The sequence below is a fragment of the Haplochromis burtoni genome, unplaced genomic scaffold (genome assembly GCF_018398535.1).
Source record: "Haplochromis burtoni strain Fernald_Lab_line unplaced genomic scaffold, NCSU_Asbu1 Contig_158, whole genome shotgun sequence".
Lineage (NCBI taxonomy): Eukaryota > Metazoa > Chordata > Actinopteri > Cichliformes > Cichlidae > Haplochromis > Haplochromis burtoni.
The window spans coordinates 1,013,638-1,039,585 of NW_024582519.1; the positions used below are offsets into that span (position 1 = coordinate 1,013,638).

The 25,948-nt window shown below is 40.0% G+C and overlaps 1 protein-coding gene across 5 annotated transcripts in view; it reads right to left on the reverse strand.

Annotated features, from left to right (window-relative positions):
- Positions 1-25,948, reverse strand: part of inpp4b (inositol polyphosphate-4-phosphatase type II B) — a 182,288-nt gene that overhangs the window by 125,747 nt on the left and 30,593 nt on the right. For 4 of the 5 annotated variants that reach the window (XM_005932330.3, XM_005932329.3, XM_005932328.3 and 1 more), the window contains one exon: positions 18,052-18,168. Coding sequence is in view for 3 of the 5 variants with exons in the window: in XM_005932329.3 (XP_005932391.1) it covers positions 18,052-18,168 (117 nt within the window). In the remaining 2 variants the exon portion in view is untranslated. Of the gene's footprint in view, positions 1-18,051; positions 18,169-23,761; positions 23,906-25,948 lie in introns of those variants that run through there. The other variant, XM_042225037.1, reaches the window with a different exon arrangement.

The window sequence follows — 25,948 nt, forward strand, 5'->3', positions numbered from 1 at the left end:
TAAAGTACTTAGTGGCAGTATAGGCATATGCATTATGTGCAAATTTAAAAACATTTTTAAATGTCAAGTACTGTAAGTAGTTTACCAGGTTCACAAAAAGTACAGTAAAGTTCTAAACTTAAACCAGTGTTTGATGTGACTGCAATTTCTCTGCTAAACAGTATAAATTCTCCTGGGTGTGCTTCTTAAGGTGGACTGCTTGAACGGTAGAACGTTCCAGAGTTATTCTTTAGGTTTAGGCTGTCTCACTTGTGTCTGTCTCTTAAAGTAATTCCATGACTCCATGATCTTTTAGATTAGGCTTTAGAATTAGGCCACCCCATCTGTTGCAGGACTAATTCTTCTTGTCACTGAAGATAGTACTGTATGACTCTGGCAGCTCAGACACCCTAATGGCACTGTCATTTATACATCTAAAATGACTAAAACATTTAAATCTGCTGCATTTGAAGGGCATTAAATACCAATAAATTTTGTCTCCACTAAGTTTTTACCTTGAAAAGAAGGGGCGTCTCTTTGTGGCAACAGCACCAGACATCTGCTCAGCAGTTTTTAAAAGTAATTAGCTTCCCTGCTTAGATTTAGTTGGTTGCTTTTAATGAGCGTGCACTATTCCAACAACAGTTTTCACGAATGACTGCATGCACCCCAACAATAAAACCCCGAGTACACTTAATTTCCAACAATTGTAAATATTCATTGGCATGCTCAGTCACTTTATTGAAGTGTACATCAACACAGTGGGGGGAACGATGTGGGAAAACAAAGTAATTATGTCGTGCCTTTCTAAATATAGTAAGCTAAACAGGAGCTTGAAGTATTGCGAGACAATAAAAATGATATGATCAGTGTGAGAAGGCGCTTCAGAGGCTCAGGCTTTGGAAAGAGCTTCAAACGTTTTTTAACACTTCTCTCCGCTGTGACAGGTTTTGCTACACACAGCATGTCTGTAGAGCTTTGCAGATGTCATGTGAGACATGTGTAGCATTAACCTAACATGGCAGAGCGAGTACTCTGATGTCAATAAAAAAATGACTTGGTCTTTTAACTTTATGAGTTTTTTCTTCTTCTTTTTTTTAGGATCAGGGACGATTTATCCCTCACTGTTGGCAATCGTAAAGCTGCTATGCTTTTACATACGGTGGCCCTGAGAGGCCAAACGGACTGCAACTTTAGAAAACACTTGCAAAAAGAAAAATGCTGCACTGCAACTTCAAGAAAAATGCTGTAAAAAGAAAAAGGCTGCAAAAAGAAAAATGCTGCACTGCAACTTCAAGAAAAACGCTGCAAAAAGAAAAACGCTGCAAAAAGAAAAATGCTGCACTGCAATAAAGAAAAACGTGCAAAAGAAACGCTGCAAAAAGAAAAATGCTGCAAAAAGAAAACCTGCAAAAAAAAAAATGCTGCAAAAACGCAAAAGCTGCAAAAAGAAAAATGGTCTGCAAAAAAACGAGAAACGTCAAATAAAAACCACTGCAAACTAGAAAAAGCTGCAAAAACAAAAAACGCTGCAAAAAGAAAAATGCTGCAAAAAGAAAAACGCTGCAAAAAGAAAAATGCTGCAAAAAGAAAAATGCTGCAAAAAGAAAAACGCTGCAAAAAGAAAACACCTGCAAAAAAGAAAACGCAAAAAGCACACAAAACACAACGGAAATAGGAGTTTTGTATAATTTATGGAGCATCCCCATAAGCAAGGCTCGTCTTGTCCCCCTCAAACAGGAGAATTAGTTTCCATGCAACTGGCCAGTAATAAAGACTCAACGGTTAAAATAAGTATTCAACAAATCACCAATTTTCTAAGTAAATATATTTTTAAAGGTGCAATTGACATTAAATTCTCACCATATGTAATTAACAACCCATCCAATCCATACATGCGAAGAAATGAAATCATAGATGTCCATAAATTAAGTTATGTGTAATAATGAAGAATGACACAGGGAAGTATTGCACACAACAGAAAGGGAGGTGCAACAAGGTGTAGAAAGTCATGACAGCACCTGAAATCTATCAGTAATTAGAAAGCAACCCTGCCACTTTCTTTATTTATGGGTCGTGTCCAAATTCATGGGCTGCATCCTCCTGAGGACCAGTGTTGCCAACTTAGCGACTTTGTCGCTATATTTAGCGAGTTTTCAGACCCCTTAGTGACTTTTTTTCTAAAAAAAGTCGCTAAAAAAGACCTCTCAACAAGCAGCGGGTGCTGTAACGCAGTCAGTTCTTTTACTCTTTTACTCTTATGCTGTTTTGTGGACCACAAGGTTTAAAACTACTTATAAACACACACACAAAGTAACTCCACCAGAGTGCCTATTTCGGGTCACTTTTGCCGGTCCAAGCCCGGGTAAAGGAGCAGGGTTGGAATTGTGACATTAAAAAAACAATAATTGCTAAAAGAAATTGAATTTGTAGTTCTAAATAAACTCTAAATGCATTTAGGACATTTTTTACTCTCTTTATGTCTCTTCCACGATGTTATTTCTCTCTCCAACAACATAGGTTACAATTAGATTAGCATGACCAATTATGCAAATTAGGCGATGACGTCATTTAGCGACTTTTAGGACAGCCAATAGCGATTTTCCTTACTGAGGAGTTGGCAACACTGCTGAGGACGCATTTGTAGGCCGATTACATCACAGCAACGCGACAAAGGCTGTCCAAATTCGTAGACTCCTCCGAATGCAGCTGACAAATGTGTCCTTCTTTTCCCCGAATTTGAAGGATGGGTCGAATGTGTCCTTCGTGGCCCACCATATCCCAGAATTCATAGCGCGGTCCAGCCAAACTCCAGTTTCTGGAAATGGCGGCCACTACTAAGTTTTAAAATTACTCTTATTAATCTCTCTGGGTCACAAAATAAACTTTTAACATATTTTCAGGCGAGAATGTGGTTTTTAAACTTCAAATATCTGCTCAGTTTATCAAGATATCGCATATTTGCAAAAGTGCTTCGACGTTTATGGAGACATCTGTTATCCACCAGCTCAATAGCTAGCCGAGAGCTCGAGGGTCACTAGAGCTGGCGAGAATGGCACAACTCCCGGCACATCATTTTCAGATCACCGCGGACTTTCGCTACTCAGGTTGAACGTAATATATAAGTCACTTAGATAACCTAAAAATGTTATTGTTTGTCTTTTTTCAGTGTTTCATTTGTTCGTGTGTAAATCAGTTTGGCTGAGATTAAAGTTATTAGATTAGATTAGATAAAATAAAACTTTAATAATCCCCTGGGTGGGTTCTTCCTTCGTTTTCACACAGCTGAATAAACGTCAAACAGAAAACTGATTAAACAGAAGTGTGAGATGGTTGAGAATTTACGCCAGTGTCCTGTTATATTTTAGATAGCAAGGAGCAGACGGCCGAGTTTATTAAACTCCACCGAGACAGCGGTGACGCTAATCAGAAGGCTAGACCCTCCAATTTCTCAGCTGTTTACTTCCGGCCTACCCGACCTTCTGAGGACCTGGCCCAAGTAGACCGCGAAGGCCGGGTCCTGAGGAGGATGAAGCCCATGAATTTGGACACCACCAAAGACCTTTACAACCTTATTGTTGTAAAACATTCTGATGTCATTGGTTGCAGAAGAATTTCTAAACTACTGAAACTTCCTATGAGCACTGTTGGGGCAATAATCTGGATTTGGAAAGAATACAATTTCACCATAAAGTGACCGTAACCTGATACTCCACGGAAGATTTTAGACAGAGGAATGAAAAGACTTGTCACAGGAGTTGACCAAGAGCCAAGGACCACTTCTGTGGGGAGCTACAAAAAGGCCTGGAATCAGTAGGTACAATTGTTTCAAAGAAAACAATAAGTATGTAGTATATTTAAACAGGAGGCGTCTTTTAGCCATCATCACCAACAAAGGCTTACTTAGTAAAAATGTGCAATACTTTTCCCCCGTGTTATTTCACATAATTTATGGACATTTATAGTTTGATTTGCATGTGTGGATTGGATGGGTTGTTAATGACATCTGGTGAGAATTCCGTATCAACAGAACCTTTAGAAATATATTTACTTTAAAATTGGTGATGTGTTCAATACTTATTTTACTCGCTTTAAACAGATCCTCCCATTTACTCTAATTTAACTTAATTACTTAATCCTAAAGCATTTCAATTTTTGAGTAATTTCAATGTAAAAGCTTTACTGATTGTCACATAGTATAAGGGAAGTCTGGTTTCTCTCTTCTTCTTTTTTTATTTCCTTTTTGCTTGTAATGGAGTATGAAAAGTAGAGAATTGATGGAAGTAATTGGAACAGTGCTGAAAACTAAATCAAAAGATCAGCAATCAAGTGTATAATAAGTCAGGCTGTCAGTGCACCGAAACTTTAACTTAAAGTCAGTGAAATAAAGGAGAATTTATGAAAGAGGATTTCTGAAGACACAGTGATGCCTGATGGGTGTCGGGCGGATTAAAAACAGCACTTCCCAGGGTTGAGAGGCAACTGAAATTCCACAGAAGTATAAATGCGCCATTTATTAAAAGCACTCTTTCTAGCCTTTCTGGGTAGTATGTGAAATTAAACATACATAAATGAGCATAATTCATGACCAGTTGGAACGGGCAGAATATAAGACTAAAGTGAAACGTCTGTATATCACATTGCCTTCCCTGGCAAAAGAGAGGGTGTTACCACACATCAGAGATCTGTGCTAAAAGCTGAGACTATCTCATACACGGCCACGAGCCATGTACGATCTTCTGATCTTTTTTTTTTCTAGTTGGTGTGTAGGTAAGGTTAACTTCCCTGTCTACCAAGGTTGATAATCCCAGTGGACAAAGACACTAAGATGCAAACCCCAATCAGAGCTTTGGGGGATGTCAGGGGGGATTTGTAGATATGCTTCTCCTATCATCCCTGGCTATCATAAAAGCACAAAAAACATATCAAAAACTGTTATTTACATCAGACTTACAGCCAATCTAGGATAAGATATACAATTGCTACAAAAGCAATGTAAAAAGGACAATAGCTGAATCCCTAATGTAGAGTCATTTGCCTTTTGTAGCTTTTCCAATTACTGTCTAATCAACATTAATTATACCACCTAATACTGAGTTGGCAGTGGTTTTAGTCTTCTAACTAAAATCAGTTAAATTTGGACCAATGTGACGGTATCCTCGTGCTTTTTCCTCTTATTTGATAGAAATCTGCCAATTTCAAATATACATTCAATCTGGGCTACTGAAGACTAGACAGAATTTACTTTTATGCACAATTTAATTAACAAGTTTAACCTGAAGCTATCTTTGACTCACTTCGTTTGTATGATTACTGTAAAGCCCCTTCTACACTCAACAGAACATGACACAAGTTACCTAATGTAGAGATATTGCTTCACCAGGTCTACTTAGATGGAATTTCAGCTTTTTATTTTTCAGTCATCTGAAGATAGACATGCTCCTATTTTTATCAATAGAGCTTTCTATCCAGGCATTAACGCTGCCTGGATAGAAAGCCATATGACTCATGCTTAGGTCATGCTAAACACCTGCAATTGTGTCCTTGAGCATATTTTTCTTCTTCAAGTGTGTTTTAGTGCTTTTTACTTGTATAACTGTAGTGACTGCGAATTATGATATGTATGCTTTACTATTATACCTCATAGGTAGGCAGAGATAATGCACCGAAGCTGCTGCAGCTCCTCTGCTGGCATGCTACTCACACTACACCTGCAGACAATTCCAAGGAAGGTCTGTTCTTTGAGCCTGGGAGCATAAATCTGCAAGAGATTTAAAGAGCAGCATTTCCTCCTCCTCTTGTTTTCATCACTGTGGTGCTCTTGCAAAACTCTCTTAATGCCAACTGAAACTTAGTGGTGAATGGGATAATAACATTAGAAAACACTGCTATGCAGACGATACCTTGTTATATTAAATGTATTAAATCATATAAAGCAAATTAATCAGGTAAACTACAGACATAACATGTAATTTTCTACTTCAAAATTCAGATAAAAGTCTGATTAAAAGCACCAGCACATGTAAAGTCAGTCTATTAAAATCACATCAAGTACAACAAACCCAAAGTCTAAAATCTTCAAAAATGTTTGTAAATAACTACAGGTAATGATCCTAAACTGGTCTCAGCTGTCAGTTTTTTTTTAGGTACTTTCTAAAAAAACTAGGATATTATATAAATATGATCAATTTATCATGTTTGTACTTTGCAGGCTTCAGGTTAGAAAATGGAAAATTAAAAGCACAGAATTGCCTTTAGTGATACGGTCAATAAACAACGGTAAAATGAAAAGTAAATACATCCATCTTGTAAAAGTAAGAATTCAAACATCAGGATTACAAGTAGGGCTGCCACGATTAGTCAACTAGTCACGATTACGTCGACTATCAAAATCGGCGACGACTGATTTAATAGTCGACGCGTCATCTGAAGCTTTGTAAGATCCCAAAAGACGCAGGAATAAGTAGCAGGATTTAAGAGTGTAATAACGGACTGAAACAGAAGATGGCAGCACTGCATGTACAAGGATGCCAGCTGCCGTTAAACCCCGAAGAAGAAGAAGCTGTGTCCCAGAATTCATAGCGCAGCCCAGCTCAGTTTCCAACAATGGCGACAGCTAGTTAGTTTTAATATTACTCTTATTATTCTTTCTGGGTCACAAAATAAACGTTTAACATGTTTTCAGGAGAGAATGTAGCTGTGTAAACCTCAAATATCTGCTCAGTTTATCAGGACACCACATATTTTCAAAAGCGCTCCGACGTTTTCGGAGACGTCTGTTGCCCACCAGCTCGATTGTGAGCCGGGGTTCAAGGTTCACTAGAGCCAGTGAGAACCCTGGACTCCGGGCAAATCGTTTTCAAACCCACTGCCATTTTTCGCTACTCAGGTTAAACATGATATATGAGTCACTTAGATAACTTAAAAATGTTATTGTTTGGCTTTTTTTTAGTATTTTATTTGTTCCTGAGTAAATCGGTTTGGCTGAGATTAAAGTTATAGTTTTTACACAGCTGAATAAACTTCAAGCAGACAGCTGATTATCAGAAGTGTGAGATGCTCGAGAATATACTCCGGTGTCCCGTTATATTTTGGATAGCAAGGAGCAGACGGCTGAGTTTATTAAACGCCACCAAACAATCGTCAAATTTCATTAAAATTTAATAAACTATCATCTTGTCTTGATTTTTAGTTAGCACATACTTGAACCACTTAAAGCTGTAAGCTAATGATAGTTATATAAGAGCAGATGCATGCTGGTGCAATCAGCTGTACGTTTTACGTCCAATGGATGCATGATCTGATTAGTTGACTAATCGCAAAAATAATCGGTGACTAGTCGACTATCAAAATAATTGTTTGTGGCAGCCCTAATTACAAGAAATAATATCATTGCTAGTATAATAATATTACTCTAAAAATACAAAGTCAGTGAGATAATCTTACAGAAAAACGAATCATATGAGAAAAGAAAGTTTTCATGGGACTCTATACAGTCCTGTGCTGCTACCATAGGAATTAGTAAGTAGCAGCCAGTTGCTGCTAATCAAACAAACTTGATTGATTGATCATCAATAAGCATGAGCACATCTATAAAAGCAGAGGTTTGAGCAGTTTGCTGCTCTGAAGCATTCAGGTGAATGTTAATATAAAACCACAATCTTCCCAAGAGTGGACGGCCCAGCAAATACACCCCAAGGTCAGACTGTGCAATGCTCAGAGAAATTGCACAAAACTAAAAAGCTAAATGTAAGACTCTACAGGCATATTAAGGCATATTAAATCCCCATGACAGTATGGATTATTTGGAAGAGTTGCCAAAAGAAAGTCTCTTTTTTCTGTAAAGAACATGACAGCAAAGGTTAGATTTGTAAAATTGTATCTGAGATTTCTAGAGCAATGTCCTTTGGACACAAAAGACACAAAAGACAAAAATGTTAGATAATTTCTTTGCAATGCCTCTAAGCAAAAAAAAAAAAAAAAGCCAGAGTGCTAGCATTTTAGTAAGCAAGCTCACATTTCTGGCATTTTATATTCTTTACATTGGCTAATAATAGATTTTAGGATTTCATTTTAAAATTCTCATATGTAAAATTTTTATTTTATTTGCATAAAGACCACTAGTCTGGACTATTTAGCACCTCATGTGTGAAGCACGGTGGTGGAGGGGTGATGACTTAGGCCACAAGACTTGCATAAGCTAATGCCCACAAACCTCAATGAACTGATTCCTTCACGATAAAGACCGATAAAGTCATATAGAAAACATACTGCAGTTATTGCTGATAAAAATAACTCTACAAGCTAATGAAACATGGTGTGAATTTAGTTTTTCAGAGAACTGCACACAGTTCTGTGAAATTTTCTTTTCCACTTTTCTGCAGAAAAAAAGGGAACATACCTAATTTAATTTAATAAGGGAGGCAAAACAGTTGTTTTATTATAGCTGTGACATTTTAATATTCTGCACTAGCACAGCACTAATTAGACATTTGCATGACATTCATTCATTACAGAACTTAGACCTTGTGATAAAATTTGGTAGCGTCTTCATAAAAAAGAGTCGGGCAGTAGCTTCACGTTTTGTGCACAGCAAGACTCCCAGCAAACAAGTCAGGAAGAAAGCAAGAGCTCTGTAGTTTAACTAATTTTAGTATGGCAGACTTGAACAGCAGTACTTTTCTGCACTTGTGACATTGTGTGACATTGCCACAATGATGGTGAGGGAAGCAAAGTGGCCATCAGACAAGAGACAGTCCTTATCTGAGGACTGTTACTCTCGTAGGTTATCACTGCTGAGCTGTCCACCCAATCACTACCAAGACCTTTCTTGGATATCTCTGAGATTGGTTCTTGTAAAAGCATGTGTGTGTGCACACGCGTGTGAGTCCCCTCTGGCTCTCTCACTCTTTCTGCAGTTTCCCTGTCTACTTCCACCCCATCCCCCCCTTCTGGCAGTAAACACTTGCACTTACAGAAAATTCGCACCACATTGACACACATCCAGCTAAAGCAAGTGGTGGTGCCAAAAATATGTCAAGTCGCCGTCTTTTACACATCATGATTATTGACAGGGCAGGATTAACTGTGGCTGGGATTCTCCATACTTCAGCAGTTCATAATTGGAGTGACAATTCACCATGGAACAGTAGCTGTTCAAACTGCCTCCTGAGATGTGGTTAATATCTGCCAGTCAAACATTCCTCAAATCAGGTATACAGGAGAATAACACAATCTGCAAGGATCACTACACTGAAAAACAATATGGCATGGAGTCAATGAAAACACACATTTGTAATGGCATTTTTTTTTTTGTCAAATTTGGTATCCTTAGAGTTTACCAAAGACTCAAAAACATTTATTTCAGGCTTAGCAGTATCCCACAAGGGCTTGTCTGAAAACTGTGGAGAGCTGGGAAAACACACAGTGGAAATATGTCTGCTCAGGGCAAATAACAGAGTTTTATGTTTAGCGGATAATTCAACCCAGCTTAACAACTTGAAATGAGGAATATCAATCTTGCAAAGTCATATCGACCATGAAATAACTAGTGTACCGTGTGTGGTCATCACGCCAATAGGTAAAGTTCTCAGAAAAAACTTTGAGGACGCTGTGACCTGTACCTTTTATAGCTACATAATTTATATATATTCCTGTACGTCTATAGGCACAAAGAGGATCAAATGTTTGCCTGTTCAAAATATAACAAAACTCAACAAAAATGCCAACAAAGTCACAAATTTTTTCATGTGACTGCAATAAAACAATAATAAACACTTTACAACTTTTGATGCCAGCTGCTGCAGTTATGGTTTAAGAAATAAAAATAAGTGGTATCACCTCCAAATGCTGGCAGATACACTATAACTCCTCACTTTGTATAGTTAAGCAGAGTCTGCTCTCTTGGATTAGGGACAAAAACAGATTTTATGTAGTCAACCACGGTGGATTTTTAATTAGATAAGATGTTTTTGAGGTGCAGACTTCCATCTTTACAAAAGAAATTGTATTAGCTGTTTAGGAATTTACACCTCTGAAAATGGGGGACTAATTATTTGGACAAACAAGGATAATTTTAAATATAAGCATCTTTTCATAACTGGATGAAAATCCTTTGCAGTCAATGGATGCACTGTGGAGGCCACCTTCTTCCCTCCATGGTCCAGTTCTGATGCTGAGCGTTGGTGCTTTGGTGGTGTCAACATGTGCACACTCACTGGTCTGTATGCAGCTCCATATGCAACAAACTGTGATGCAACGTGTATTCTGATATCATCAGACCCAGCTTTAACTTTTTTTCTGCAATCAAAGCTACAGTAACTTGTTTGTTGGATCAACATGGATCTGCCTTGGTTCCCCATCAATGAGCCTGGCCCCCCGTGACGCTGTCGCTGGTTCACCACTCTTCCTTCCTTGGACCACTTTTGATAGACACTGACCACTGCAGACTGGGAACACCCCACAAAACTACAGCTTTTGTGGGTTCTCTTCTAGCACAACAACTCTGAGGACAAAATGTTCACTTGCTCCCTAATATATCCCACTAACAGACGCCATGATGAAGAGATCATCAGTGTTATTGCCTTCATCTGTCAGTGGTCATAGTGTAGTCTCTCTCTCTCTCTATATATATAAAAACCCTATATGAAAAGGTTTAAGGCAGTATGATTTTTATTCTTGAATTGAGATAGCTATCTAGTATAATCACAAGCGTACTAGCAGCTTCTAGTATGAAAAAAAGACGTGTTTAAGGGTTTGAACTCTGTCATTTTTAAATTGTGCAGAACGTGAACCGAGACTCCTCTAATTTGATTTCAGCAACAACACATTTCACAAAACATTTTGAAGGTGTTTCCCCCCTCAGGGAAATGTTGGGAAATCACTGGGACTTTGGGACTCCTCTCGTATAACCTCTATCCAATTTCCTTAGTAAGAGTGTGTGTGTGTGTGTGTGTGTGTGTGTGTGTGTGTGTGTGTGTGTGTGTGTGTGTGTGTGTGTGTGTGGTAAACGGACCCGCAGTCTGAGATAAAGCTGTGATTGGTTCTTTCTCCATTGGCCTCCAAATCAAACATCTTGCTCTATACTTTAAGTGCATATGGTGTGAGTGTGCATGTGAGTGTTCATCTGGCTCTTTCTGGCGGCCAGAGAAAGAAATGGGAATTATAGCAGCACAGTAAAAAAAAAGCCCTCTCCTTGTGTTTTATTGGATTGAATACATTTTATGGCTGCTTTATGGAAATGACCAGGCATGCTCCATTTCCTGTTTTACTCAAATGAAGGCTTTGTTTGTCGCACCATGGTTCACATCACAAAAACCGATCAAAATTCCTCACCATGGTCAGTTACAGGAATGGAAACTGAAAACATGCATTACACATCCATTCCAGACTGCAGTGAGCAAAGGCAGGATAAATGAGGCTGTGATTAGACAGAAGAGCTCTTCCAGACGCAGCTGTCCTATCCTTTTATAGCACAAGAACACTTGGTAATAGGTTTGCACTGACAGCAAACACAGGTTTGTCATTAGCAGTCTGTCTTTGAGCCTCTTCGCCGAGGTAAGTGAGCACAATTGCGATGCACCCAATACACACAAATAATCTCATTTACTTCATTCATATTCTTTGAACTTTCTTCATCCTGCTTCTCTCAGATGAGCCTTGCTCAGGTTTTTATTGAACTTTGAAAATGGCACTGAGCTTTAACCCAAGAGCCCAAAACTCTTCATCTGACCACATCTTTCATTTCAATCTCCATCACCAGTGAAATCTGCATATATAGTATCGTGCAAAAGTCTTTAATCACTCCTCATGTGTTTATCTTTATTTTTCTATGAAAACAGGTAATACAAAATACAACATTTAAGGCAAAAACAACACCTTTGTTCTTTAACACAGCCTGAACGGGCAACTTTTCTGCTAATTTCTCTAAGCAGTCTCCAGGAACAGCTCAGCTGGCCTCTTGTAGATCATTCAAAGCTCTTCTTTGGGTGTGGGCTGCCTTTTGATCTGTTTTTTACTAAGGTGATCTCACACCGCTTCAATAATGTTGAGGTCTGGGCTCTGGGGAGGTCAATCCATGTACGAGTGTCATTCTATCCATGTGTGCTTTTAACACATTGTAGTGTATTTTTATTTGCAGTACCTTTGGGATCATTGCTTAAAAATGAAGCTGTTGCCAATCAGATGCTTTTTAATTCCATCAATTCTGACAAGAAACCCAACACCTTTGGCTGAAAAGCCTCAAACATGACAGAGCCTCCACTGTGTTTTACAGATGTCTCCAGACACATACTGAGATTAATTTGAACCAAACATTGGTTTCAAATTTGGATCCATCACTTCATAACACCTGTTGTCAGTGTTATACCACGGAGTACGGAATACCATTTTACACCTCAAAATGTGTTATCTTTGGGATGTTTTTTTATATTTTGATTCAACTCAAAGATCAAAATGAGCTAAACTGGTACTTTGCTATTTGTCCATTATGTGTAGACAAAACACTGGTTCATCTGTTGAGTGAGTGTACTTTTTTATGCTTAAATGAAAATGGTCAGGGATAAGGACTGTACCTTCAAAATCCCTGGAGAACTATTGCTCAAGATCCCTTTAAAAGAATTACAAGAAAGATTCGGGCTCAGGTTATTTTATTTGCATCCGCAGCATTGACTAATCCATCCTACACGGACCTGTTCAATACAGAGAGAAGCATAATACAAAATACTGGTAAGTGAATAATCATAGAAAATTCACACAGCATTATGTAGGATAGCAAAACTATCCTTTGTTTATTTGAGTCATGGTGGCTGGAATAAAGCTTTTGCTTTCATACTTTTTTAAAAAACAATGTTGTTCTGCACTTTGGGATCAAAAACCTGAAGCCAGAAAATCTCACTCCTTGGAAACAAAATATAAAGGAATAAGTGGTGAATCAAGACCTTTGCACACTACTGTAAATATGCTTGAAACTAAGCAGGAAGAAAATAAATACTCTGCTGCTCTGTATTCAGAATGCAATTATCATTTTGTGCCTTGTACCATGACAGCAGTGGTGTTTTTTTCTTATCTCTCATTTAAACAACATAAAAGAAAAGAAACAACACGGTAGTACTATTCATAATGTGTTTAATATTTAGCTGAGCAAATAATAAAATCACTTTCAGTGGAGTTCTCCTTGTAAAGCACAACTTTTTTTTTCCAATCACAAAGCATATTTCTTCATTCAGTGATGAGAATGTAAGATGAAAGGGAGAATTTATTCCACCTGGGAGCCATTCAAAGCGAAGTTGCACTCAAGACGTCAGTGACAAAGAAAGGCTAGCCTGTCATTCTTTGACAACTAGGCTCAAGGGTGGGATCATTTACGCCTGGGTGATATCAGATCCGCTTTTACTCCATCTCACACCTCCACTCCCTCACTAATCATTTTCTCATCCCTGTGTGCATTCTCAAATATTCATGACCACGAAGCCAGTGTCATCTTACAATATCTAAATGAGAAGCCCAAGGCGCAGGTAAAACCATCCTACTATGAAATTCTTAGGTCTTCTACGAATGTTAAAGCAGTCATCTATAAACCTCGCTCCATCAGTTTCCTTCCCCCATCTTCACCATTTCCACCCTCCTTTATTTCCACTTCAAAACTCTTATGGTGGGTACGGTAATAGGTGACATGCCATATAACACAAAACTGCAGATGTGTTACATTTCTGCTGCATCTATTCTGGTTTTTTTTTTTTGGGGGGGGGGTTGTGTTCCACTGCAGTGAATCAGCTGGTGGCACAACATCTGCTATCAAAGCTGAAAGTGATATGTAAAACTTTTGACAGCCGATTTGTAAAACACACACAAACACAGCAAATTGCCCCAGTGCTCGCTCTCGCAAAGGGGCAAAAAAAAAAAAAAAGCAACATTAAATGACCGAGCCTTGACTGAGCGATTCTCGATCTGCCACTTAAGCAACTAGGGGCTGACGCATTGTGCCAGCTCATGTTCAGGGTCACGCCTGTGTCAACGAAAGCCTCTCTAATGAGACCCAGACAAGCGCGCTGTGCCCAGCCGAGCGGAGCCGGAAATGTACGCGCAAGAGCTTTGGTACAAGGAAAAAAAAGAAAAGGAAGATCTATTGCAGGGGCACTATGCAAGGCATTGTTTTAATGGTCACATTTTTTTTTAAAGCAGTCTGCGTAAGGTATAAGGGCTCTGCTGTGTGTGTGTGTGTTTATTTAGTGGAATGAGTTGAGTGAAGCATATAAAAATATGCTAAATAGGATCTGTCTATAACGCTGTTTTTAAGCATAAAGCTCTAAAAGCAAAGCTTGAGTGAAATGTCGTGTGCTTTATCAGTGATACTTTTGACAGTCTGACAGGAGCTATTGAGAAATATCACTCACAGAGACAGAGTGAAGGACAGACCAGAAGACAGACGCTAAAAATCCCTAAATACTGAAGCACTTAATAAAATCAAATATTTTGTCCACAGCTTGTGCATCAAAGAACCCTTTACTGACACCTACCATGAACAATATCTTTTTTCTCCAAGGCTTTCTTAAAATAATATATAAAGGCAGTAAATATTTTACCAACATCAGTAGTGTATCTTAATATAGTAGTCATTACAATGTTTATCTTTTAAGATATTTCTTAAAACTCCCAACGGTAACACAAGCATAAAAACTACCCACAGGAAGTTTCTGCAACAGGCAAATGGCTCTGCTGACAGATCCACTAGCTAATGCCATTACACAGAAATCCAAGTAAATGGTTTGACACATTTAGGTTAAAGTTAAACCTTCAGTTTAAACTGTTTAAAACTCTTTGATTATTTTATATCACGGGGCAAGAGACAGTAAAATGCAGCAGAGCATGCTTTAACCTTCATATACGGGTCTTTTAACCTGAAATTTAATGATGCAGAACACACAAAAATTAAAATATGCAAACTTTTTATACTGTTGTCCATGTGCTACAATTTCATCTGCACACTGAAGCTGTCCTAGGTTAACTTTGACCTGTTACAATTGATTTCAGACCCATCGAATCAAGCAAAATTGTGCTTTTATAGGAACTTTAAACTGTTAAACTGCACATCTCATGTCTGTGTGTGTGTGTGTTTTCAAGTGGCAGCGGTGACACGGGATCTTGACAACATCACAAGAACTGTGTGTTTCCCCCAACAGATGCTCAAGTTCCTGCAGAGTGTTGCTTTTTGAAGAATCGTTGAGTAATCCTGAAGCAGTGAAATGATAAAACAGCGTAGGAGTGATCATATATAGCGCCAAAAGGGTCAGAGGTCGGAGTGTGCCTTGACGCAGACAAGAAATCTGCACCTGCAATGTACTTAAACAAAATTAAACAAATCATAAGTTAATTTCTAGAGAAGTTATAAAGAGCTATTGTGAGCTAATTTAGGCTAACCTAAATGAGAGTTAACTGAGATTAAAATACAGCATAAGAGGGATTATGGGGGACATAACTTCATAAAAGTACGTGATCTACCATTTCAGTGAGTGTGGGAAACATGCAAGTCCCATTGGTTAGGTTTCTAACCAATGCTTTGAATCCACATACTAGTTTGCAATAAGCATTTTTTTTCCATTCTTTTGAGGATTGTTTGGCAGTGAGGACAGTGTTTAACGGTTGTAATGGTCATACATGCTTTTGCATTAAATCCTAGAAGTTGCAAAATGTTCTTCCAATAAATCATTAAATCATTGTTATGTTTTTAACTGTTATGTTTTTATGCCTTAGGTAAAACAGGATATGATATTATATGATTGTAGAGGTTTTTGCTCCAAAAATGTGTTACCTAAAAAAACCCTTTCCCTATTCTCTGAACAGAGGAGTAATTATTCATTTATTAATATCAGATAGGCTTTCTATATATTTTTTGGTTTTTGCAAGGAGGGGTGTATTGATTTGGGGCTATTCTGAATGCCAGCATGACAGCTACTCTTGTTCCCCTGTCAATATTCTCGCCTCTGTATCGTAGAACATATAGAAAAAAAAAGGGAAAACCCCTAGATCTGCAATAGACTGGTGACCTGTCCAATGTTGACTAGGACACCTGGGATAGGCTCCAGCTCCTCTGCACCCTTCATCGGATAAGAAAATAAATGGATGGACAAAGTGCGGTTAAACCCCGCACCTGTTTTCCTGACTGTTCCAGTTAAGGGTCGTGGGGGAGTTAGAGCTTATTGAAGTGAGAACTATCCATTGAAGTATTTTGTGGTTAACTGTCACTGCTTTTCTTAAACAAGCCAGCTTTCTGTCCAATCAGCATTCACACATTACTCATAGTGTTGGCGCCACAGGGCTGTACTGTTGGTTTTTTTGGAGGACTGCATGCAAGCGCATTTGCATAGCCTCTGCATAGGTTGAATTCCCATAATCCCTCTCTCTGTGTAACCGGACTCCTACGCAAACCAACAGCAACGCAGGATCTTAAATCCCACGTTACAACCATTGAGGGAAAAATTAATTCAACTTTTGCAGGAGAATGCCAGGACAGCACTTCATGACCTGAGAGGTCGGGTTTTACAATGACCCAAAGCTTACAAATAAATCAATGCTAAAACGAGTGAAACAAACAATAACTTGTTTTGGAACAGACCGCGTCAGAGTCCTGACCTCAAGCTGACTGAGATGCTTTGGCATGATCTGAAGAAGACTGTTCGATCACAAAAAAATAACAGAAATGTTAATCAGTTGAGATTATTTCATGAGATCAAGAACAATCAAAATTCCTCCTCAACGTCCAGTTTCATATGGGGCAGCTGTGGCTCTGGAGGAAGAGTGGGGTCACCCACTAATTGGACAGTTGGTGGTTCAACCTCCAGCTCCTCTAGTCTGTTAGTCAATATGTCCTTAGGCAAAATACTAAACAGATGCATTCATCAGTGTGTGAGAGTGAGTCTGACAGATTAAAAACGTTCTGTTCGAGTGTGTGTATGAGTGAGCGAAGGTATTTTTAGTGTTAAGTGCTTTGAGTAGTGAATAAGTTAAGAAGAGGTCATTGTTCCTGACGGTACTAAACTCAAGGGTTTACATGGTTTTTCCAGCCTACATTGCTCGTGATGACACAGAGCTTTAATAACACAAAAGTAGAGCTATTAGAGATTTTGTTTATCTATAATTTTGTCTCGGTTGTTGGTTCCAAGGGTTTGGCAACAGGAAGTGGAAGCCACAGGTGGAAAAACACATTTGTTTTTTCACGCCAAGTCAAGTAGCAGATCGTTAAAATAGCTCATTTCAAGTTAGCTACAGGCTGCGTGCATCCACACAGTAAGTGTAGAATAAAAGTGGGCCCAGTGTGTCTGCGCACCAGAGCAAACACAGCTCCGGTGCGCAGACACACTGGGACTGCATTTGCGCTACTGCTGGCCTTGTGCCAACACAAAATCAGAGGCCTTAATGTAATACATTTGCAAATACTAGCCACTAACCACTGCTATACTGAAGTCCTAACTCATCAAAAAAAAAGCTCATGAATGTTTCATAGTAAGTTATGCCAAATTAAGATCTTGGCACGCAGGGTTGAGTGGGGTGGCTGATTGAGATCAAACGTCGGCGCACACTGAAAAGCCTGTTATAAAGTCTGTTTTAAACGTCTAAATCAGAGGGCCCGGCCCATTCAGGATTCTATGTCTGGCTCTCTTTTCCATTCCCACTGATGTGCCGATTGGTTTTCCCACGGGATCAGTGCCATGCACGGATGCTCACTGAAGGCTTCACAACCTTTTCCTTCAAAACTCGAGGCAAAAAGTTTTGGTCTGAGACTGATTGGAACGATACAGCCGTGATTCAGTCCTGTAAATCAGCACGCAACTCTTTGCACCTCCGAATAAGCAGGATAAATTTAAACATAATGAGATTCTGAAACCGGATTTCTTTTAATGATCATCCCCCTGTATAGTTTAAAGCTCGGTACAGCAAAACCTCCACTCGAGAGATGTGTTCAAAGCCAGTTGTGAGCAGGCTGTCATCATTACAGCTCCCCGTTTCTCACCCACTGGATTTTTAGCATGCACATATGCGACGCACACACATGCAGAGCAAAAAGTGTTTACTCACTGATTCCTGGGTCTTGTCCTTTGCATCATATACGCTTAGCTTGACTAGCGTCTCTGGGCTAGCAGGATACTCTGAAGGGAAGGTCACCCCCGTCAGAAACAGTGGGTCTTTGTTCGCCTGGCAAGAGAGAGGGACAACATAGGACTATGGTGAGATATAGTTTGTGCTCGTGTGTGTACACACATGTGCGATATCCACATTTGCACTGCAACACAGATGTGAAAAAGCAGGAAGCTGAAGAGGGGGGAAAAAAAGGAAGAGGACTTTTTTTTTTTTTTGCTGGGTAAATGAGCCAGCAGCTGAGCTCAGTCTGCCCTCTTCCTCCTCCTGGCATTTCTCTCCATTCCTCTCACCTCTCCTGGGCACAAAAGCAGAAGATAGAGCTCTCCCTAGTGGGTCTACCTGGAGGTGTGGCATAAATACAGTCTGCCAACTGAGGCTGCAGATCAGGAGCAACAAATGTTGACAGGTAAGCTGGTGCAGTGGCAAGCAGGCAATAGGATTAAAGCAAACACAGCAGACAGTGTTGGGCTTTCAAACACCAGAAGGCAGCATGGCATTAGCCAATATTTGCTCACAACCTCCCTCAAATCGCAGGACCCAGTCACCACCTTTAACTTCTGTTGTGCTCGTTTGAGACTTTCCTTTCATTTCCACACCTGCTAACAAGGGTTCTGAGCGCTATTTGCTTTTACATCAAAACCTTTCTAGAAACAAGACGCGACGAAACGAGCCAAGCAGCAGACAAGCAGTGTCATGAAATAAGACGAGCCTACGTGCTGGGATCTGCAAGGTATGATTTATTCAACAACATTTTTGAAAAAGGGAAATTGGTGGTATTTTCTGACAGCGTCATGGTGATACGCCTTTTCTTCCGTGATGTATCAAAACAAAGGAAATCATTGTTACATACAAAAAACACTGTCCTTAAGGGACCTTTAGGCATATTTTAAACTGTTATAAAAGTTTTGTGTGCAAGACGATCAATAGGATGAGCTTTCAATGTTTAATTCTCTACATTTTGTGATCGATTCAGCGATCCTTGCCTTGTCTATCCCTGCTCTTTCTTTGTCTTTCTGGAAATTTCTGGGACTCTGAGCTACATGTTACTGGCAGGGGGTAGCTGGCCCCACCAAAATGCTGCGGGTTTATTGTAATATTATAGCTGCCTTGCTTCGCTCCTCTTTGCTCTCTTCTCCTTCCTTCACGCCTATCAGTCGCAGCAGGGGGTGGGCGCCCTCCCTCGCTGAGCTTGGTTCAGCTGGAGGTATCTTCCTCTTAGTATCTTCCTCTTCACTTTTGCCTGTGACGGCTGATAGGGAATGGTTGAATCGTTGTTTTTCTTTGTCCTTTCATTACAATATGAAATGCCTACTGCTGTGAATTTGTGCCATGAAAATAAAATGAAATTAAACTGCTGATCTGTCTAGGGTGTGCCCTGCCTCCGTCCTATGACAGCTGGGATAGGCTCCGGTCCTTTGTGACCTTAAAGTGGAATAAAACGGTGTCATGGTTCCTGAGTCTCGGACCCAGCTTTTAGAGCTTTTGTTGGCTTGTGGGGATTTATGTTCAGCTGCTTTCTTGTTTATTGTTTACTGTTTATAACGTAATTTCATATTCCCCCAGGCTTTTCAGTCTCTTTATTTATGTCTTTAGTTGGTGATAAGTCTTTTTGTATTTCTGCATCAAGTTCATACGTTTGAATAATTGTCCCTCGTTAGAAGCTTGCTTTCTCTTCTCCTCCTGTGCTGTGAGTCCTACGTCTGGGTCTGAAACCTGACGGATGGATAAGCTGTGGCATCTGCAGTTACCCACATTTTTATTGATTTTTCTTTTTTTATATCTCCGAGGTTCATCAGCAACTTAACATAGACCATGAATCAGGTGACATTTGTGTAACCTCGCCTTTTCTCTCCTCTTCTGATTTGCTGCTTTGTCAGTGGGTCAAAAGTACTGAATGTCATTTGCAGTGAGGCAGCAGCAATATTAGTATGATATTCAACCTGTGTGTGTGAAATGTATTTATACACCTCTCCTTCATTCTGCAGGCATGTGACACTGAGGTAAATAATAGTGGAATCGCTGCCTCAGATCTGATTATAGGTGTGTTAAAAGTTACACTCAATAACTACTTTATCTGTACTGATTAGATAAAAAGCCAGAGAATTTAGACTCTGAGTATGAGGCAAGTAGACAAGATAAGACACAGTCATTTATAATTTATAGCAATAATGCCTCTGGTCAGACCTGGCTGATAAAACTTTTAAGCCATCTCTGTAACATTCATGAATTACTTTAAAGTAAATCCCATACGTGTCAAATGTTTGCAAAAATAAAAGAACTTTTTTTTATTGCAATCTGCAATAAATTCTACTAAAAACCTGATTGGCATTCAGAGACTAGCCCTCTAGTAAAGCCAGTGCTCTATATTACATTTTGTGTTTTAAAGAAGTGATTCAAATCTTCACACAAAATTTATAGTTGACTTTTGCCCCCCCCCCTCGTATTCCTGCTGACAAACAGAGCAACACATTTTATTCCCTCCAACTCCAGGAATAAAGCGTATTGTTCCAGGAGCTGAGGGGCTTTCCTGAGAAGTCTCAAAAAGTGTTTAACTACTTGCTGTTGTCTATTTGAACCAATTCAAAGCATTCTGTTTACACTGGGGGTTTCCTGTTCCCTCGCACAGCTCTGATGGGCGTCTCTCGAACGCAGCCCTTTGGGACCGTGTGGGGACAGATTGGGGACTGGTAATGAGACTGATACAGACAGACTGGCAGCTATGCGTGAATGTCTGAACACACCCTTAAGTTTGAAAAAAAAAAGCACAGCATAAAAAATAAGACTGGGTGATACACACTACTGAACTGTTTTGTGCAGCTGTTACATAGTTATAGTGGTTATAGATTGTGCAATGAAAAAAAATCTGCAACTATACGCATGGAAGCAAAAAAAGCATCTTAATTAAAAGCTGGCCACTTATTCCTTCAAGGTCATTTTCTTTGTGGGCTCTGCACCATTTCCAGTGCTTCCACAATTTTTATAAAGAAGACCCGTCCATCACGTCTGACTACTTGCCCTTGCGCATTTGCAGTTTTGCAGCAACTTCCATGCCAGAATGACCCAACCTTCATGTCTAGAATCATTACTTATGATGAGAGCTGGGCCTGGCTCAGCTCAGCGACCCAGATGCTAAACAGCAGTCCAAGAGCTCTAGTGTCCAAACTTAAAGGCAGAGCTTCAAGATCAAGAGCGTGACAAGTGAACAGTGCTTGTCTTTATTTTTTACACTGAATTTTCTCCTTGTGTCAGAGTGTCGACGCAGCTTCGCCTTGACATCGCAGAGCACTGAAAAGGCTAGGACTTTTTGGCTAAACTAGAAGAATCTTTTTAGCTAACTACTAGGGGTGCAACAATACTCGTATCGATATTGAACTGTTCGATACAGTGCTTTCGGTTCGGTACGCATTTGTATCGAACAATACAAAATGTTTAATTAATTTTATCAACTTTTCTTCTGACGATGCTGTCTGTGTTGAGCGCTCAGTGGATCTGCGTTCGACTACTCCGCCTAGCTGCACTGTCGAGCGCAGATCCACTGAGCGCAGCGCAAGCTAGCAAGACAGAAGCTAAGCTCGTTGCAACATGGCAACTGCCTCAACGCTACCCGAAATTGAACCTCCCCCACCCTCATTCAGATCTGGCCTTTGGAACTATCTTGGTTTTCATGTGAAGCATGACCCTGATGGTAAGCGCCTCATGGACAAAAGTAAAACAGTATGTTGGATGTGCCACGCAATGCTCAATTGGTGGGAACTAGTGCGTTAGCGCAGTTAGCTTGTTAACGTGTTGACGCCATCCAGCCCCACGCACGGGGCGATCCGCGGTAACTTGTTAACGGAGATTTTCTGCGTTATGGCGTTAATGTCATTTCAACGAGATTAACGCTGAGAGCACTAGTGGGAACACAACGAATATGACTGCACATTTACTCCGACATCATCCTAGTGCAAAGACAAGTGGAAGCAGACAAAAACAAGCACGCATGCTACAAACTTTACCCGAGTCATTTAGACAGCCGTTAGCACATGATTCTCCTTATGGGGACCTGATATGTTTAATATGCTGCTGAGAATATAGCCCAGAAGAAGCGTATAGTATAGCTTTTATTTTGGAAAGAGCCATTTCTCTGTAATAAACTCTCTTTTCCAAAGATGAGCAATTTCTCGATCAGATAAATTAATTTATTTTTTATTATTTTGTTGTTTCAGCAACATTACATTTAAAAACTGTACTTTTGAGTTATTTTAATAAATGACAAATTAAAAAGGCATGAACATTTTTTTGTATCAAAAAAACATTCGAACCGTGACACCAAAGTATTGAACCGAACCATGAATTTTGTGTATCGTTGCACCCCTACTAACTACCCACCCTGTGCTGCCAGATATGCTTCCCTTCAACTGTCCTCTCCCCCAAAATCAAACTGCAGTCGAAGGGTGAGCATTTTAACATTGTGGATGAGATACAGTGTGCATCACTGATATGAGACAGGCACAGCGTGCAGAGGAAGACTTCAAGAGAATAATCCAAATGAAGCAAAATCAGTGGAAGCCGCAAAAGGAGGCAGCTATGGAGTGGATAGCTCACAAATTGAAATTAGGTTTCTGCTTTTTTTTTTTTTTTTTGATCACAGCACGTACCATCAAAATATGATTTCCTGGCAAGCGGATAAATTATAACAGCGATTTATTGCACAGACCTTATTACAAGGAGGTTGGTGGGTGCAAGGCCGCTAGAAGATGAAAAGAGTTACTTCAGCACTTTGACATACCACAGATTTTTTTAAATAGGCAATATTTCAAAAGCAGTTAATTATGTCAGTTTATAGTGTATAGAGAGAGGAAAACGAAGCAGAGAATGAAGGGTATGATATGAACAAAGGCCCTCAAACCAAGTAATCAAACCACAGGTGTTGTGGTTAAATACTCTGCTGAGATTCTTCTGCCGCGTGTGTTCAGGTGTTTTCATCCATCACCTAAACACGATAGTTTGTTATTTCTTCGGAATGAGTTTTTTAAAAAAGTCAACATTGAATGAATGCTTCATCTGCTTTTCTGTAGCTCAGCTGAGATTGACACATCAGCCGAAGAGCCTTAGACAATCCAGGGTTTTCGGAGCTCGGAGAGCCAGACTCTGAAGTCTCCCTAAAAACAGCAGTGCGCTTAACACACAAGGACAGAATTATGTGTTTAACTGCACGCTCACACACATACACACACACACACACACACACAGACAGAACGCGCAAAAACCACTTCCTCACCACACCACTAACCCCGCTGATCCTTCAGAAATCTACGCCGGGCTGACAGAGGGGAAATAAAACAAGTCTATTGCTTCTGATTTCATGTCTCTAGACGCGGTAATATTAGTCTTGACGCCTGGTGCCATTTTGCCACCCAGCCATGAAGCTGTGTGGTTTGTGTACACCGACGCTCTAAACACACAGCCTGATTGAGCACAGTAGGTACACACGCAGTGGAATCAATGCACTGCTTTGAGCCCAGAGCAAATGGGGATCTTATCTGTACTATACACTGACAAAAAAGACAGACTTGACCATTATACTCGAGAATGTGCAGGTACACAGACATAATCCGTTACACCTCCCTCTCTGGCACGCTGAATATGCCTCATTCAGACTTACCAGCATGCTTGGCAGCCTCGGCTACAGCTGAATCTTCTTAGAGCTGCTGATGGGCTGAGATGAGCTAAAGTGGTAATGCTGTCTCCATTTACACAAAGAAGTGAGCCGGGCTGTCATACAAGTGATCAACATATGCTATGGGAGACAGCTGGCCCTCTCTTGTCTTTTTGTCAGTCTGGGTTGCAAATCTCTGTGGAATAACCAATTTAGGCCATTAAGAGGGTGTGTGTGTGTTTGTGCGCGATTGGGCAGAGGGGGAAGTGCAAGTACTCTGGGTCGAGTTTCCTTGACCATTCATAATTACATATACACAGAGAGAGTAGACTTTTGGACTTGTTCCAGGCAGGGGTTCTTTGCTTGACTAGCCTGACATCAAAGGCTGTTTTATCCCCTGCCTTTGCATGACGTCAAATCCCCTCAAGTACCACCACTTCTGGACCCATTGCCCATGTTTAAGGAAAGGGATTTTCCTACACAGAAGTATTAGGGATTGGCAGAAAATGCAACTTTTTCCATCCCAATTTCTGTCTCTTGTGTCAGGCTCAGCACAGAGAAAGCATGCACATGTGGAAAACAAAGGACTTACAATTTCTACAAAAAGGACATCTCCTTTCTCTGAACATTTGGTAAAATACCAGATGGCATTTTTCTGTGTCTGTATGTGTGTGTTGGTAGCTTCAAATACAATGTGACCAAAAACCATTTTTTCAGCATTTAAGCTGTCACTTGTCGCTTTTCTGTTTTACCAACCGCAGGTTAAGCTGCAGTATCCGCACTGAGACATAAACCTGCTTATGGAGACAAAATGGGTCAAGTTAAAATACCGAGTCCCGGTTCTGTACTACAACCCCAGTTACAAAAATGTTGGGATGTAAATAAAACAATGCAATCCACTTGAGCCCACTTTTTGTCTTCCTATTGTTTCAGGTTGCAATATTTTTGTTCTTTTTGTGACTTTGTCTCTTTAAGTTATATACAGTGTTGGGAGTAATGAGATACAAAGTCACGTGTTACTGTAAACACACTGCATTTTTTCAGCAGTAACTGCATTACAGTTACAAATATGTCATTACTTACAAAGGTGCACCAAACAAACATGCACTAAAAAAGACATGAGTGCGACGGTAAAGTGGAAACTGCATGCAGGACAGACAGAAGCCGCGTTATGCTGCTAACACAACTTCGCCTCTTTGCAAGCATCTGCACCAGCATGCTAACGCTAAGCTAGTCAAGAACCCAGAGTAATGTTCAAGCTGAGTGAATGCTGACCCCAGACCATCGGACAGCCTGATCTTCAACAGGTAACAAAAGCAGTGATGAGCAGTCACGTTGGGGCCTCCATTTACACCTGTTCATGTTTCTAAAGAAGACTCACTGTGGCGATCGCTTTAAAGTCTTTTTGTGCTGGTTTTAATCTTTGCTTTGTGTTCATACTTAAAAACTAAATGAAAAAATCGTATGCATGTCATCATTAGGATAGGGATTTGTGTTGGTGTGTGGGAATGTATCCTGTAAGTTTATATAGTTAAATGCTAATTATGAGACAATGGGTTTCAGGTGAATTTATAGAGTAACAAGAAAGTAATGTAGTGACTAGTGTAACAAATGACCTCTCTGGCAAGTAATTAAGTAATGTGCTGCATTCTTTTTAAGAAACATGAGTAATGTAATCCATTACTTTTCTTGAGTAGTAATCCCAACAACGGCTCCAAAGAGCTCTTAAAAACACCTGGAATTGTTCCTCTTGTGTTTTGCGAGTCCCTGTTCTTACTTCCTCTGAAACATGTGAGTGGTGAGACATAAAGAGTGATCATATAGCTTTCATAAAACAAAGAACATTTTCCCCCTGACCTGAGTACGATTGACGGGCGGGACCAGAGAGGCTTTGTAGCACCTGGCATGCTCTATCATTTATCTTCTAAATGAAATCTTTCTATCACATACAGCATGATAGCACACATATTACACGAGCAAGACTTCACACAGCCAGCCAGGCCCGGCGCTCGCAAAGCCGACAGCAGCTGTTGAGAGAAAGCATCCTGGGAATGTGACAACAGTGAAAACACAAGTGCTGTCTTCAAATAATACACATAGAGTAAGCTCCCCGGTGCCTGCACGCCTGCACACACACACACACACACACACACACACACACACACACACACACACACACACACACACACACAC